At 36.7% G+C, this 17,676-nt stretch overlaps 1 protein-coding gene across 1 annotated transcript in view; it reads left to right on the top strand.

Moving 5' to 3' along the window:
- Window positions 1-17,676, top strand: part of FERMT1 (FERM domain containing kindlin 1) — a 63,550-nt gene that overhangs the window by 4,938 nt on the left and 40,936 nt on the right. The window contains exons 3-6 of the mRNA XM_044663398.1: window positions 10,669-10,902; window positions 13,553-13,699; window positions 14,630-14,843; window positions 17,068-17,170. Coding sequence (XP_044519333.1) covers window positions 10,669-10,902; window positions 13,553-13,699; window positions 14,630-14,843; window positions 17,068-17,170 — 698 coding nt within the window. The remainder of the gene's footprint in view (window positions 1-10,668; window positions 10,903-13,552; window positions 13,700-14,629; window positions 14,844-17,067; window positions 17,171-17,676) is intronic.

Genomic DNA, 17,676 nt, shown 5'->3' with positions numbered 1-17,676 from the left:
AATCGTATTGATAATTCTAAAATCAAATGTAATATCAAACAATCAATCTGTATCAAATTTTCAAACAGTATATTTATCTTATCCTAGTTAGCTACACAAGGTGTTAGTAATAACACTTGTATTAGTCACACAGTGATAAGGTCTGATAGCCAGCTGTTGTCTGATTTGATTCATGGTGACCTGTGGTTTTGCCAACATTCAGAAAGATTTCTGTTCAAGTAGAACATCAGCTCTGAGCTGCCTCAGCTACTTGTGTATTCAGCAGTACCTCAAATCACTCGTCTGTGCCTGTTGAAGTTTAATAGGAGTTGCTCACATGCATTCAAGGAAGAAAATTGGGCCACAGGTATGTGGGAGAGCAGCAAACATATTGTTTCTACTGCCAGTGATTTCATCATAGATTTTGTAAGCAAGCCAAAATGCAGAGATTTGGGGATGAAATAAAGCCAGGAAATCTAAACACTAAATGAAGGGTGTTCTATCCTTGTGTTATCTGCCAAGTAATTCTAGCATTTTTTAAATGGTCATACAGGAAATGCAGCCCAAAGAAATAGAAACTAAACTTATAAATGACAGTTGGACAATCAGCTTGTGAAACATAGTGATGAGCACTACTCATTTATTTTAATTTCTGGTGAACAAACCAGTTTTAAAAGCAAAATAAAGGATTACAAAGTCTTTTTTGCTTTGCTTTTCTCCCTTCTGGGATGTTCTATGTTAGCAACAGTGCGTGTCCTTTAAAAATAATTTCAGGACAGTCCATTATTAAACAAACTTTAAAGCCACTTCTGTTATTTGATCCAAGCATTATTGATTTCATAGAAAATCTGATCGTACAATTACAAAACTATTTTAAGAAAATGTTAGAGAAAAATAATGGCTTATTCATTTACAAAGTTGGCAAGTAGTCTAAATGAGAAATTGGAGATTTATAGAAAGTTTAAAATGATACTATAATAGTAGCCTTTTATCTGCTTTTGCTTCTAGAGATGATGAGACTGGTACTGTTGCAACCTATGTAGTGGATTTAGATAAAGACAGTTGGATGGCCTCCAAACATCAAGCCATGTTGTTTGGGTTTTATATGGGATCCTTGGTAATTGTTGATTGCATTGACTCCATTCCCTGCCACATTCACCTCTCTTTCTTCTTTCTACCTGTGTCTGCATTCCTCAATGGCACCAATAGTCACTCAATCAGTGTACATTTATTAAGTGCCAGCTATGCTCCAGGCACTCTGCTAAGCACTGAGAATACAAAAAGAAGCAAAAGACAGTACCTGTCTTCAAGGAGCTCACAGTCTAATGGGGAGTCTGTTTAGCTCCACTGACTGTACTCTGAAATAGTTTGCTGACCCCTGCCCTAGGTGACTATAATACTAATTTGGGTTTGAAATGAAAGACTTAGAATGAATTGGCAAAACAAATATGCTTTTTCACTGTGACATCTTAAGTTCAATAAATAGATCACTGTGTTCCAGAACCACAATTCATTTATTTATTTATAATTGTATCGATTTCTTGCTAAACTGTCAAGTCTCTAAGGACTAGGAGGCTGTTTTAATAATATTTGTATTTTCCCTACTGTCCAGGACAATGTTTTATACAAAGTAGGTACTTAATAAATGAATTGTGGTTCTGGAACACAGTAATTCCTGCCTTCTCTAAATTCATCTAAATCTTAGATTTCCTAAAGGAGGTGGCACTTGAGCTGGGGATGGGATGATGGATAAGATTCTCAAGATATAGAGCAGGGAATAAGGAAAATTTTCCCAGATATACAGTACACTGAGGTGGTAAAGCAGGGGAAAAAAGTAATGGATGTATTTTAAGGGATGTAGAGTAGTCCATTCTGACTGAACTGTAATATACATAGTGGGCCTTAAATTCCAGGTTAAGGAAGAATAAAACTAATTGGAGTTTTTCTAACTTGCATTAAATTGAATATATTGTAAGATGTAGTGGATTTTTTCGTTTTGCTAAACTATATTTTTCATTTTAAGTTCTCTGTTCCAGAAGCTTGTTCTCTGGGGAAGGGAGTGGAAAGGGAAAGATTTGGAAATGAAAGTGATGTAAAAGCAAAATATAGAGAGAAAAAGTTTAAACTAGCATGATGATGTTGCTTTTCCAGACAGCATCCAAGATTACTCACAAAGAAATAATGATGTCCTACTTACTAAATAGCTGTACAACTAGGACCTGCTTGTTCTTATTATCCATACAAAATTTGAGCATGTTCATTTCTTTCTTCTCTTGGAGTAGAGCCTTTTCTACTTTTATCCAATTGGGCCCACTGACCTTTTTATTTAGATTAGTTTAATCATTTCTACTTATGAGCCTTTCTTAATATCTAGTTACCGCAACCCTTCATTGTGAAAGGCCTTAAATGCCACCAAGAGGAGTTTGCATTTTATCCTAGAGAGACTAAGGAGCTTCTTGAATAGGGGAGTCAGATCTGTGCTCTATGTATACCAACTTGACAGCTGTTTAGAGGATGGATTGGAGAGTGGAGTAAGAAAGATCAGTTAAAAAGCTATTAGAATAACTCGGGGGAAAAAGATGATGAGCACACAGACCAGGCTGATTGTGGGTAGAAAAAATATAACTGATACAAGAGATTTTGTTGAGAGAATCACCAAAGTCTGTCAACTCTTTGGATATGGAGGAATAAGTGAACCTAAAGATATCAATCAAGACGACTAGAAAGAATGTAGTACACTCAGCAGAAAGAGGAAGGTTAGGAAGAATGGTAGGTGTAGGGGCAAAAAGCATTCTTTTTTCCACATGTTGAATTTTAGATGCCTATGGGGCATTAAGGTAAACAGTTAGCAAGCAATTAATGCTGATATAAGACTGGAGCTTTAGAGAAAGGCAAGGGATGGATATGTGTATTCCAGAGTTATCTATATTGAGATGATTACTGAACCAATAGAAGCTGTTGAAATCAAGAATGTAGAAAGAGAAGAGCATCCTGAGCAGCATATACATGCATAGTAAGACTTAAATGATGGTTCAGCAAAAGAGACCAAGATGGGGAAGTTGGAAGGGGAGAGAACACATCCAGGGGAATGAATGCCAGGCGCTGAAAGAAGATAAAGAAAGATGAAGACTGAGAAAAGGCTAATTAATTTGTCTGTTAAGAGATTGCTGGTAACACTGGAATGAGCAGTTTCAGTTTAGTAGTTGAGGCAGAAGACAGATCAAAAGAGGTGGAGGAGTGGGTCAGCTGGGTAGCTCAGTGGATTGAGAGTCAGTTCAAATCCGGCCTCAGCCACTTCCCAGCTGTGTGACCCTGGGCAAGTCACTTGACCCCCATTGCCCACCCTTACCACTCTTCCACCTATGAGACAATACACCAAAGTTAAGGGTTTAAAAAAAAAAAAAGAGGTGAAGGAGTGCCGAAATGGAAGTTTTTTTTCTAGGAGTTTGGTTCTGAAAAGGAAAAGAGAAATAGGATTATGACTTGAGGGTCAACTGGAAGACTTTTAAGCCTGGGGAAGATGTGGATGTTTTTGTAGACACAGCGAAGACTGTGGTGAGACTTAATGCAAAAGGAGATTTCAGATGGAATGGACACTTTGTGACTTCATTTTGAGGTTTTCTTGGCAGAAATACTAGAGTGGTTTGACATTTCTTTTTCCAGCTCATTTTACCTCTGAAGAAATTGAGGCAAACTGGGTTAAGTGACTTGCTCAGGGTCACAGAAACTAATAAGTGTCATCTGAGTCCAGATTTGAACTCCTAAAGATGCATTTTCTTAACACCAAGTCAGGCACTTTATCCACTGAGAAGAAGGGAAAATCTAGAAGGGTGAAGGGATCAAAGATAGAAGTAAATGAGTCGGGCAGCTAGGTAGCTCAGTGGAGTGAGAGTCAGGCCTAGAGACAGGAGGTCCTGGGTTCAAACCCGGCCTCAGCCACTTCCCAGCTGTGTGACCCTGGGCAAGTCACTTGACCCCCATTGCCCACCCTTACCAATCTTCCACCTATGAGACAATACACCGAAGTACAAGGGTTTAAAAAAAAAAAAGAAGTAAATGAGTTGAAATTAGCCAGAAGAGTTACCACTTGCTCTGCAGCTAAACAATTAAGGAAAAATGGAACATTTTGAAAGGATTGAAGCTGTAGATATGAGAAAAGGGAGCACACAATGGATAGGCTCTATTGTCTTTTTATGTTTATAGCTCTAACTCAAACCTTGGGAGGGAATACAAAAAAAATTCCTAACACCTGGTCACTGCTCTCTAAACGTTTACAGTTCAGTTGGGAACTTGACATCTGTTAAACAGATAAGTAACAATACAAGGAAGCATGTGATTTAGAGCCAGAATGAGAGGTGGGACCCACATATAAGATGGGAAAAATCAATCCTAGCCCAGGACCAACAGCCAGAAGAAGGGATAACTAGTTTAAGATTGTTGATCAGCTTCAGCCAGAAGAATCCTAAACAATATAGGAGGACCTGGCCTTTTGCAGAAGTCACTAAAATTAAGCAGGTGCTACTAGCACTTTGACCCCTTTTGCTTAGAAAAACAAATGAGCTTAGCACCTAGTTACCAATAACAAGAATAATCAGAACCAGTGACCTTTAAGATGTCCTTGTATCTCCTCTCAGAGGAATTCTGGCCTCCCCCACAACTGATTTTTCCTTTAAAAGTTGGAGGCATTTTTGTTACTTGACCCTAGTATATTTTGCCCTGCACACCAAAATCACTATCTTAAACCCAATCCCAGAGGCTTTGTGGAAGAGGCCAGAATCAAGACAAGTTTTATTCACAGACAGCACTTTGGTTACAATCTTGTTCAGGGAAGCAGGAACTAAAACAGGATCAAATAAAAATCAAGCTTGAGCCAAGATACTGAGTAACACTAGGAAGAACTGTCACTGAACTCATTGCTGTGGTAAATGTTTAAAACAAATGCTGCTCCTTTGTCCCTGGGAGTTCAGGTCTCAGCAAACCACTTTAGATTTAATAAGTGCCCAGCATTTAGGGACTGATGTGATCCCTAGTGAAACAGATTTATTCTTTATCTACCCTGGAACCTGCTGCAGTCTGCCCATGTCTACAAAGAGACTACATTTTCCAGCTTAAACATGACAAGAAGGTTAATACTGGTTCCCACATTCAGTGTGATCCTTGAATCCTCATCCTTAACTCACCCCACATATCTAGGCCATTGCTAATAAAAATTATTTTCATATATCTACACACACACACACACACACACACACACACACACACACACACGGTGCCTTTCTAACATCTCCCATATCGTTCTTCTCATTACTCACATAGCCACCACCCTAGTTCAAGCCTAATTCAAAAAATACCATATCCATAAAAGTTTTATTTCCTCATAAAGTAGATTGTTACTTGGAATTCTTTTCTCACATTTAAAATACAAATCAAATTAGCTGGAAGTTTAGATTTGGAAGGAAGGAAAATTCTGTGACTCTGTAACAAAATTAGTAGTGAATCTAAAATAAAGGAGTCAGTACTAAAGTTGCTTAAGTATATACTAAACTTTGGCCAAGATTTCCAGTAACCCCTGGAAAATATACTGTTATGGTATTAAAAAATTTTCCTAAATCTATTTTTCCCCACTCTTTTACTTTTAAAGTTTCTGGATTCTTGGCCTATGAACTCGTGTATTACTTAAATGCTTTTATCTTACATATTTCATTTTGTACATTTAAAAACATAATTCAGGGGAAAAAAGGAGGTTCAGAGACTGTACCAAGTTTCCAAAGGGGTCTATGATACTAAAGATAAGAACTGTTTTAAACTATAAATGAACAAGTTTATGCTAAGGGCTGGGGACCCAAAAATGGGCAAAAAACAGTCTATGCCTTTAAGGAACTTATAGTCTAATGAGAAATCAGCATGTAAACAAATATACATAAAGTAAGCTCTACCAAACAAATAAGAAATGTCACTAACTATTGGCACTAGGCTCAATTTCAGTAAAAGCTGAAATTTTAGTTGGGACTTAAAGAAACCCTGAAAAGTTAGTAGTCATATCAGAAAGAGTATTTCAGCTTTGGGGAGCAGGCAAAGAAAATGCCTAGCTTTGAGGTATGGAGTATCTTGTTCAAGGGACAGCCAGGAGGTCAGTGTCACTGGATCAAAAAGTACATGTTGGGGGAGTAAGGTATAAAGATATTGGATGGATAGGAGGGGACCAGTTTATAGAGGGCTTTAAAGAGAGGATTTTGTATTTGCTCCTGGAAGCAACAGAGCCAATAAAGTTTACTGAATGGGAGGGTAATATGATTAGAGCTGAATTTTAGGAAAATCACATTAGTGGCTGACTAGAGGATGGATTGGACGAACAAGGAAAGACTTGAGGCACCCACCAGTACCCTATTGCAGAAATCAAAATGTGAGGTATTGAGGGTGACAGTGCCAGAGGAGAGATGGAGGCATTTTGGAGAGATCCTACAGAGGTGAAATTGATGAGCCTTGACAATAAATTGGATATGGGGTATGGGAGATAGTGAGGAAAACAATATGGCGCCTAGGTTCCAAGTCTGAGGAACTGAGAGGATGGTGTTGCCTTCTATAGTAATAGGGAAGGTAAGATGGGGATAGGAGTGGGGTAGAGGTTTAAGGGCTATTTCTAAATTCGAAAGGTGTTGAGGTGATAACTATAGTCAAGAAGATGTTGAGGTGTCAGATAACCCTAATTAGAATTTTGCCAGTGAATATATAGCTTTGTGACTTCAACTAAGTCATTTAATTTCTCTAGATCTGTTTCCTTTTTCAAAAAGGAAATTCAAATAGCTTTCTAAAACTTTATTCTTTCTTCTAAACTTCTGCAAAGTTTTGTTAAATTTTTGTTAATTTAATTTTGTTAAAAATTTTGTTAAAGAAATGAGGACCGTGGAATTTAAAGCTTAAAAGCCATTTAACATCATTCTTTCCTATTAATAGGTGAAGAAAATGAGGCTCAGAGAAATTAAATGTTTTTTTCATCACAGTTAGAACCAGGATTCAAACTCATCTTTTTGTCTCCAAATCCAGGGCTTCTTTCCATGATTACACCTGGTGTCTATACAATAGCAGTAGAGGAATGTTTTGTACCAGTTTTTTTCCCTCTTGTGTTTCTGCTTTCTAGTCATTATTTTAGTTTCTTTTTTACTCTCTTTGTATTGCTCCTATCTCCTTTCCTTCTTCTCCTCTTTCTCTTTTTCTCCTTTCTTCCTTTCCTTTCTCTTATTTCTTCCTCTATTTTCTCTCCTCCTCTCTCCCAAACTAGTAGTACTATAGCCACTCACAAGCTCCATTCCACTACCGATCACACAGAAGTTTTAACCTGCTCCATTTCTGATTTGGACCAATTCAGTCCTCCTTTGGGTAGCCTAACCCCCAAAGCTTACCATATTGGTACAGGATTTAGGGAGGACAAGCTGACTGATTTTACCTCTATGGCAGCTCAGAACTCCCAAGCTCAGGATCCACCAGTCTCAGCCTTCCCACTAGCAGAAATTATGGGTATGCATCATTCTGTCCTGACAGGGCTGGCACCAACTTCTTCCTTTACTAGGCCTTGAAGGATTTGAATATATGAAGGGAGAAAAGCCATTTCAGGTAAGAGTGGAACAGCATAAGAAAAGACTTAGAAAATCAGGACTGAATGTGTTGCGCATAATAGACAATGAAACCATTCTTACTCTGGAGCAAAAATGCTAAGCACAAGTAGGAAAAGAACGGAACAGCTAGATGATGCAGTGGATAGAGTGCCGGATCTGGAGTCAGAAATATTAATCTAGTTATATAACCCTGGACAAGTCACTCAAGCCTATTTGTCTCAGTTTCCTTGGCAAACCATTCCAGTATCTTTGCTAAGAAAACTCAGATAGGGTCATGAAGAGTCACACACAACTGAACAACAAAAGGAAAAGAATGGAATGGAGGAAAGAGACAATGATAGGTTATGAAGATTCTGGGTCTGTGGAAGCTGGGCAGAGGAGTGACAACTAATTGACCAGGTCTCATAGGTTTCTGAGTAAAGGGAGAGCAGTTTGTAATTGTGTGGGAGACAGATAGGAGGTAGGAAAGACCAGAGTCAAAGAGGACAGATAATTCTTCCAGTAATCCAGATGTAGGATCATAAAAATTTAATTGATGGAGTAGACAGGGTGAATGAAGGGGAAGGGGCAAATGGGAAAGCCATTTACAAAGATTAAAAATCAGAGGGTGAGAGGAAAGAATCAAAATTAACTTTAAGGTTTTAAGACAAGAATGATATTACTCTTAACTGAAATAAGGTAGTGTGCACTATTATGGAAAGCTAAAGTGGTGTAACATTAGTGTTACTGGCTACTTGTTTGTCCTTTCATTGGGGGTGATTAGTAGCATCTTGTGTCTCAACATTGCTAAAGCATATTTCTGAGAAATAAGTAATGCTGGCCAAACTTAGATCCAAAATCCACTCTGCCACTCTAGAACAGAACCAGAGTTATCTATAAGGAGAGAGTTGCCATTGCATCATGAATCAAGATTATTTGAGCTTTTTAAGGTGATTGAATGCAGTAGACAAGTTCAACCACTGTTAATTTTTTTTTCTTTTTGGTAAGAATTTTTTCAATAAGAGACTTTGGTGAGAAGCCATATCCTGCTTCGCCCTAAGCTATAGAAGGAGATCGAGGAGTTCCTCAATAGTAGCTACTGAGAAAGAAGAAAAATTCATAAAATTTGTTTTGTTTTTCTATTCCCTCAGCATCCATCTGACCTTCCTCTTTAATCTCATCTCTGCTTAATATTGTAGGCAACTTCAGGGTCATAGATCAGAATTCTTAAGGTGTCAATTTGTAAGAATTTAAGTAGCTATGTAAATATTTAAAGAAAATCCATCTGACTTGCTGCAACTGTGGGACCAGATCTCAGTTTTCAATGTTTTGTATGAGAGTAAACTATGAAACAGTCTTTGGTTCATTTTCCCATCCTACTCAACCTCTGACATTTTAAATTCTGTGGGGGACAGAAGTCAATTTTAGTCTCTCTCACTATAGACCTCAGCAGAGGCAATGCATTGCAAATGTTCATTGATCAAAGAAATTGCTCAACAGCAGCATTTTGGGGGTGGGGAAGACAGGGATAGGAGTGCTAAGACTACTTTCTTTATGTCTTCTGCAAATGAAAAATATTTTTTCTTTTGCATTTTTTCAAAGCAGCTTTATCTCTACAGCCTATAAGATTCTCAGTAACTCTGTGATTAAGAAGCTATTCTTTTTCCTATTTGGTGAAAAGATAAACTAAGGGACATGAAGTTAAAGCCTTGCCTAAAGATCACTCATCTAGTTAGTAAAAGAGTTAAAAGTGAATCTTGGTGCTCTTGACTCCTCTCCTGGAATTTTTTCCCAGTAACAGAGCTAGAAAGGAAATCAAATTTAAGGAAAAAACAACTTCTTTGTCTGTTCTACCTGCCTGCTGAAGAAAATGGTTACAAAAAATAAGGCCCTGAAACCACATTTGTCCCAATTTTTTTCCACCCTTTTGGCCTGAAAAATGGAAAATATCAGACTATGATTTATGATCAGCTGGGGGGAAAAGGAGGAACCCTAAAAAATCTAAAATATAAAGAGAATCTCTAATGTGATTCCTTTTAGTAGTGTGGAAGTAGGGTCTTTAAAGGAGCTGATAGGGAGGGATACAAAGTCTTAAAAGTTCTGCCAAGCTAAAAAATTTGAGTTTGAGCCTAGTAATTTTTTGTCATCCAAGAATCATCCTAGCCAAGTACAGGGAGCCTTATAACTAGGTTGTTCACAATGTATACTTCAGCCACAGCAACTCACTGAGGCTATGGAAGTATAGAACTGTTAAGAATCCTTAATTCCTACAGTTACTGGAATCAGATCCTTTAATCACTGAACTAAAGAGCAGTATGATTTTCCACATGGAAGAGTTTTCAAGGTGAATTTATCTTGTTTGGTTCATAAAACCTCTTTAAGTTTGCTTTGCAACAGAAAGTTAATGAATAAAAATAAATGGTGTTTCAGTATCTTTTACTGATAAATTCCATAACTACCTAATGCACCTTTGACGCAAATACCATTTTATAAAAATTACTACTTCTGTCAGAATCTGAATTTTTATTTAACTAATTAAGTTAACTAATCAGTAATTTAGTAGATTAGTTGGTTGGAGAAAAATGCTAATGCGGCCAAAGTCATGGATCTTGGAAACCTTTGTGGGCTGATTATCTTCATTACTTTCCCAACCAATATTGCCCTGCAACCTTAACTCTAACCATTTCACAAAATGCACATTCCAGCTTCGCATAGTCCTTGTATGTATAACGAGAGCAATGACCTTGGCAAATTTTGGATCTCTTTGGATCTCAGTTTCAAAATAAGAGGATTGGATTTGATGCCCTTTTGAAGATCCTTTTCACTGTGAGATCTATAATACCTATATTAGGTTATATCATATATTCCATTAGGGCCCAGTGAGCAAGTGTTTGTGAATGGTTTAGAACAAATTCATCATTTCTACTAGAAAAGCAGAATATAATCAGTCTCATTGTTATTTTTGTGACAAAAGCATATATAACTCGAAGTTTGAAATTCTTGTTTGATTTTCTTATGTAACAATTGATTTTGAAATTACCCTATTCTGTGGTTGCCACCATTTTGTTTGACCATGTTTTTTTTTTTTTTCTTGCAGATATAGCTCAAGATTGGTCAGATTATGCTCTTTGGTGGGAACAGAAACATTGCTGGCTTCTAAAAACCCACTGGACTCTGGACAAATATGGTGTCCAGGCAGATGCAAGGCTGCTTTTCACACCTCAGCATAAAATGTTACGCCTTCGTTTGCCAAACATGAAAACCGTGAGGCTAAAAGTCAGCTTCTCATCTGTTGTCTTTAAAGCTGTTAGTGACATCTGCAAAACCCTTAGTAAGTACATTTGGAGTGAAATCTAAACCTTTGAAAATCTATACTGAAGGAGGGCAAGAATCAACTTATGTGCTCTGTAATTTTCATAAACAACATGAGGGGAATACATTCACTGTTACGATATTGGTGTCAAACTTTTTTCAAGTCTCTGTCTTACTTTCAACTTTTCCTTTTCTACTAGTTCCTCTCCTCTCCTTCCTTAAAAAAAGACTTCTCTTGATTCTTCTGACTCACTCTATCATCTTGTTTTCTTCTTCAACTCTATTGTCAAACTCTAGAAAGAGTACTCCAAACTCATTGCCTCTGCTCCTTTATTAGTTTCCTTCCACCTCTTTCCAATTTCTGTCCACACCACTCTACTAAAATAGCTCTCACTGAGAACATAAATGACAGCCTTATCACTAAACCTAATGGCTTTTTCCCCCTCTTCTCCTTGCCTTGGACTTCTCTGACATTTGATGCTGTAGGCATTTCCTCCTAGATACCTTCTTCTCCTCTGGCTTTATAGTTCAGGATACTTATAGTTCTCTTCTACACCATTCTGTACCTTTTCTGCTTTCTTTGATGACTCCTTATCCTCCCATTCCTTAAATATAAGTATTTTCAAAGGCTCTATCTTAGACCTTCTACATTCTTTCTCCCTTGCTGATCTTCATTTTGCTTCCCTAGTGCCTTCAAAATGTACATTTCACCCCTATCCTTAAACTCTCATTTTATATGACCATGCCCATTAGGTGTCATCCTTATAACTCTTCTCCAATTTTTGACAAACTCCTTGAGAAAGCCATCTACAATTAGAGTCTCCAGTTCCTCTTCTCTCACTCAATTCTGATCTTTTTTGACCTCATCATTCAATTGAAACTCCAGTCTCTAAAGATATCTTTATTGCCAAATCTAATAGCTTTTTCTCATTTCTCATCCTTCTTCATTTCTCTTTAGTCTTTGACACATCCTGTAACGTCCTATAACAATTTCTCCCTGGATATTTGCTATGTAGGTTTTTGTGACACTGCTTTCTCCTGATTCTCCTGCCTAACTCACAACTCCTTCTCAGTCAACTTCGTTAGATCTTTGTAGAGGTTTATGCTCAGTAATTGTGGGTGTTCTCCAAAACTCTGTCCTCAATTCTTTTCTCTTATATGTACCAGAGATCAGGAAACTAAAACCTGTGGCTCAAACCCAACACTTTTTTTTATATAGCCCCAGGTAAGAATTGTATAGCCCCAAGTAAAAAATTGTAAAAACTTAAAAAAAAGTTTTTATTGTATTTTAAAATATAAAAACAATTCTTTACTCACAGTCTCCCACATTCTTTGTTAACTATGAAATATGGAGATATCTATTGGAGAAGATGATCACCCATCTTTTGTGGATCCCTTTGTAATGAAAGAGCATTTATGTAAACTTTATACCTCTTGGAGAGACTCTGGTGTTCCTTTTTTTTTTTTAATTGTATCCTTTGCACTTAGAAAAATACCTGGCACATAATAAGTACTTAATAATTGGTTGTTAACTCTAGCATCAGTCAACAAGACAGAGATATGAATTTATAATTTAAAATTCATCTGCCTCAAAGCCCTTTGGGATGATTAATAAAAATTCCACAAATAACTTCAGTGGATAGAGCTACTTCGTGGAGCCAAGTGTTGATGAAGCAATTGTGATATTACCACACATCAAACACAATAAAAATATACTACCATATCAATAGTGATGAGTGATTGGATATGATTTCATTAAATATAACAGTGATGCTAATATGCTCTAGGGAAATGTTTTTTCCCTTGGTGGATATCTCTTTGTAGATTTGGAGATATGGTTTTAAATAGATATAAAGCTTCATGGAATAAGTCCAAATTATATTCAACCTAGCCCCATTTATTCTGGACACCAACCATCACTTGGCTGGTATATTTTAATGTAAATGACAATCTCTAAAAAAGTGTATTTAATACTAAGTTAACAATTCAACTAGAAAACCATTTATTATTAGAATCTATCAAATACAGGGCACTGTGCTAGGTACTAAGAATACCAATACAAACAAAAGACAGCTCTAATCCTCAAATATGTATATAGTCTAACAGGGTAGGCATATAACATGTATACAACTTAAATGTATGCAGAACAGAGTATATCCTAGATTCTAGGGCAAATAAAAGGCTGTATAAATTTCGGCTCTTATGATTGCTGCTATTTAAAAAAAAAAAAAAAGATAGGTCCCTGCCCTTATACATTTTACAGTCTAGTAGGAGGTGACATGGGTACAAATAACTAGTATAAAATAATGCATGGTAACTTCAATAGAAAAGTATTAATGCCAGTGTATAAAGTTGAGAAGAAGAAGATCACTATTTACTGTGTAAGGTTTCATGGAAAGGCAGACATTTGACTTGACTAGATAGTAATTAAAAAAGAGTTAACTAAGACTGTGTGGAGGTAGGAAACAACATAAACAAAAAGCCCGTTGACATGAAAATTCAGTATTAGATGGTAAAAGTCCAGTTTGTTTAGATATTTGGGGGGAACATTTACTAAGAAATTAATTAGGTGAGTCGGGTTGGATAGTGCTAGACATGAAAGATAGTTTCACATATAGCAGTGCCATAAAGTCCTGAATGAAACTGATTTTTTTCTTTTTTTTTTAAAGACATTAGAAGATCAGAAGAGCTCTCTTTGTTAAAACCATCAGATGATTATTTTAAAAAGAAAAAGAAAAAAGAAAAGAATAATAGAGAACCTTTAATTGAAGACATTCTAAATTTAGACAACTCTATAACCAGTTCAGGCTCTCCAGGTAAGACTACAAAATGGATGGGTTGGATTTACAACATATCTTAAAACCAACAGGAAAAAAGAGATTCTTATTCCTTCCTACACTAAAAAAATTGTTTTAATTAGAAAATGATATCCCAGTATCTTTGAAATAAACTAATTTTAATTATCTCTTTTTAAAGGATTCTTTGGTAATTTTCAATGCCATTTTTTTTGCTAATAGTCTACAAATAAATCCAGTGGAATAGCTATATAATCACCAACAAAAAAATTTCAGAAAGGTATTGTTTACCGTTTAATAATCATAAAATGAACAAACTTGTTTCCCTCGCAATACAAAGGCTAGCTACTTGGACAGTATCTTCTCTTAGAGAATAAGAGGGAATGAAATTTGTCTCTCCCCTTTGCGAACCAAAGCCAGGTGAGTTATTAACACAAACTGAGCACTAATCTTCAGGAAGGGAGTGTTTAATTTAAAGGATTTAGCTGGAATGATTATGATATGTAGCTGGAAGAGAGACTTGAAAGTCTTTCCTAACATCGTAAATTTACCTTTTAAAATTAGTAGGTAGGGAGAATTCACCCTACTGTGAAATATGGGTTAGTTAACTTGAAATCTTTTCAGCCTGAAATGTGTTTCAGTGAGATAAAGTGGCACAACAGATAGAGGGTTGGTCTCAGAGTCAGAAAGATTTGGCTTCTGGTCCAGCCTCTGAAGCATACTGGGTGTCTAACCTTGAACTTCTCAGTGCCCCAAGACTAGAAGTTGCAGATTGGCAGCAGTGGAAAGAATTTTCTCATTGGGAATTTCTTACAACAATAATAATACGGGTCTAGCTTCCCTCCACACTGGAGCTCTGATGATTTGCTCTTATTTTTAATGAGGTATATCCTTAGATTGTTGTTACCTCTAAGCCCCATATTACATTTTGTGTTCCTGTTTGCCTTACAGCAAGCCCTGGCTTATACAGCAAAACAGTGACTCCTATATATGATCCTGTCAATGGAACGCCTGTTTCTTCTACCATTACGTGGTTCAGTGATAGTCCTCTGACAGGACAGAACTGTAATATCCTTGCTTTCAGCCAGCCCAGCTGTTCCCCAGAAACACTTGCTGAAATGTTCCAGCCTCGGTCTCTAATCGATAAAGCCAAACTTAATGCAGGGTAAGGGTACCTCTTCTCATTGCATCATTGTAAGCTGGTATTGGCATAGCAAGGTAAAGGTTTATCTTGGGATGCTGTGCTTCTTTTTTAAAAAAAAAATTATAGGAAATTGTGCGTTGGCTAAGGGGAGTTAGGGAGATTTGGGGAGAGGGAAAGAACATGAAACATGTAACTATGGGGAAATACTCAAAATAAAAATAAAAATATAAAAAATTTTAAATATTTTAAAAAATAGGAAGCAGCTAGATGGCTCAGTGGGTTGAGAGCCAGGCCCAGGGACAGGAGGTCACAGACTCAAATCTGACCTCAGACACTTCCCAGTTGTGTGACCCTGGGCAAGTACTTAATCCCCACTGCCTAGTCCTTATAGCTCTTCTGCATTAGAACCAATACTAAGTATTGATTCTAAGATGGAAGACGGGCCATTGTTGTTGTTTTTTTAATCAGTGCTAATTTTGAAATAATTCTTAGGATATGGAAATGAAATAAATTAAAATTTTTTATTTATTTTATTAATTTATTTCCAGTTATCATCCCTTCCTTACGAAGCTTCCCCACATCATAGAAGGCATTATCTAGCAAACAGATATTTATATATAGCTTATATCTTTCGTATTTCCATTTTTCAGTTCATTCTCTGGAGGTAAACATTCACAAGTTATTCTTCAAATGTTAAATATGTAGCTGTATATAATGTTCTCCTGGTTCTACTCATTTCACTATAAATTATAAATTTAAAATTTTAATGAACTTGATGTATCAAGCTTATATTTTGCTTTCTACTATATGTCTGCAGTGGAAGGACTTTTTAAATTGAGATTGTTCTTGAATGGCTATCTCCAAAGCCATTTCTTTATGGAGAAACAGAATGATCAGATATACAGGAAAAACCTCCTAAATAGAGCTACATGTTTTTTTCACACTAATTTGTGGGTTAAGTGGATATGAGCAGCCTGAAAATAAATTAGGAATCTGGAAGTACTGGCTGTCATCAGGGATATATTTGAACAAAAAACAATGGGCTTTTTTGTAATATGCCCAGAACAAGGAATAATAGCGAGGCAGCCCAAATGCTTCACTGATATCCTAAATAACTCACGTAAAAGTGAGGAAGGACTCGCTATTGAGAGGGCCCTATGTGGTGAGCTTATGGGAGAAACTGGACAAGGATCATACAAGATGACCAGGCATGGATGGGCTGTTCCATCATTGGAGGGGATATCCAAATCAGAGGGATCATAGATATCCATTTGAGCATCCAAGTATACTATTTAATAACAGCAACACTATTTAATGTGACATTTTAATGTTTGCAAGGTGCTTTACAAATAATATTTCATTTTATCTTCACAACCACCCTGGGAGGTAGGTGCCATCAGTATCCCCATTTTACAGAGGAAAAAACTAAAGCAGACAGAGGTGAAGTGACCTGTCCATGGTCACACAAATAAGAAGTGTCTGAGGTAGACTTTAAACTCAGGTCTTCTAGATTCAAATCTAGTGTTCAATCTACTGTACTCTCTCTGTCTCTACTGATTATATAATAACATTCTACTATTTCTAGGAGCTCAGAGTGCTTTCTTGTATCCTTTAGGTTTTGTTGTTTTGCTTTAAGATACAAGTTGAGTTAAGCAGACTACAAGATACAACAAGAGTTAAGCAGGAGAGAAGGAAGTAAAGAATTTAAGAGTTAGAGTTCTGATTCACAACTTATTGATCTAGGATCTTGGGAAAGTCACTTATCATTTTACCTCTCAAAACTGTAATTTCCTCAGCCATCAAATGAAGATGAAAATTCCTGCCCAGCTTGCCTCCTAGGATTGTTGTGAAGATCAGTGAATTAATTTACATAAAAATCTTTTGAAAACCATAAAACATGATACAACTCTAAAAGCTATTTCTATTAAGTGGCCTTCCTCATCTGTTATTTGTTTGATACAATCATTCTTGCCCAGTGACTTTATTTCAAGGATCCAAACATGAGAAGCAGCCATGGTAGAGCAGCAAGAGGACTGCATTTGAAGTCCAAGATCTTGGCAAATTTAGCTTCTGCTGTCAGCCACCTATGTCTCCTTGGGCAAATCGCTTAAATCTCTGGCCCTCAGTTTCCTCATCTGGACAGTGAAGGGTAGGAAGGTGGGGTAGATGTCCTCCTGAGGGCCTTTCTAGCTCTGTTTATGATCATTGAAATTAATTTCCTTTGTAACTCAATTCTTTTTTTCAGTTGGCTAGACTCATCCCGATCCCTTATGGAACAAGGCATTCAGGAAGACGAGAAACTATTATTACGCTTTAAATACTACACATTCTTTGACTTGAATCCAAAAGTAAGATCCTTTTTTTTTTGTCATATTCAAATGTCAAAATGTAAATTCTAAGCATTAAAAAACTATTGTCGGATAACTAACAATTTAGCAATATTAATTTGACAATGATAAATATGTTTAGTATTTTATACTTTCACATTGTATTTTGTTTGACTATTAGAACTAGCTCTTGGCTTGAATAGGAGACATACACATCTTCCAAAGAGAAATCAGTCCCAAAGTTTGAGCTTTTTAGCTAAGGCAAAGGTTAAGCTCAGCACATAGTTCAAATTCAGTTGACCAACAATTATTTTCTATAAATGCCGTGCACTTTGCTAAGCACTAGAGCAGTGGTTCCCAAACTTTTGGGCCTACCACCCCCTTTCCAGAAAAAATATTACTCAGCCCCCTGGAAATTAAAATTTTTTAAATTTTAATAGCAATTAATAGGAAAGATAAATGCACCTGTGGCCATCACCGCCTCCCTGGATCACTGCAGCACCCACCAGGGGGGCAGTAGTGCCCAC

The sequence above is a fragment of the Gracilinanus agilis genome, chromosome 2, assembly GCF_016433145.1.
Source record: "Gracilinanus agilis isolate LMUSP501 chromosome 2, AgileGrace, whole genome shotgun sequence".
Classification (NCBI taxonomy): Eukaryota; Metazoa; Chordata; class Mammalia; order Didelphimorphia; family Didelphidae; genus Gracilinanus; species Gracilinanus agilis.
Note: the sequence above shows the minus strand (reverse complement) of the source record. Positions and strands in the feature narration are given on the sequence as shown.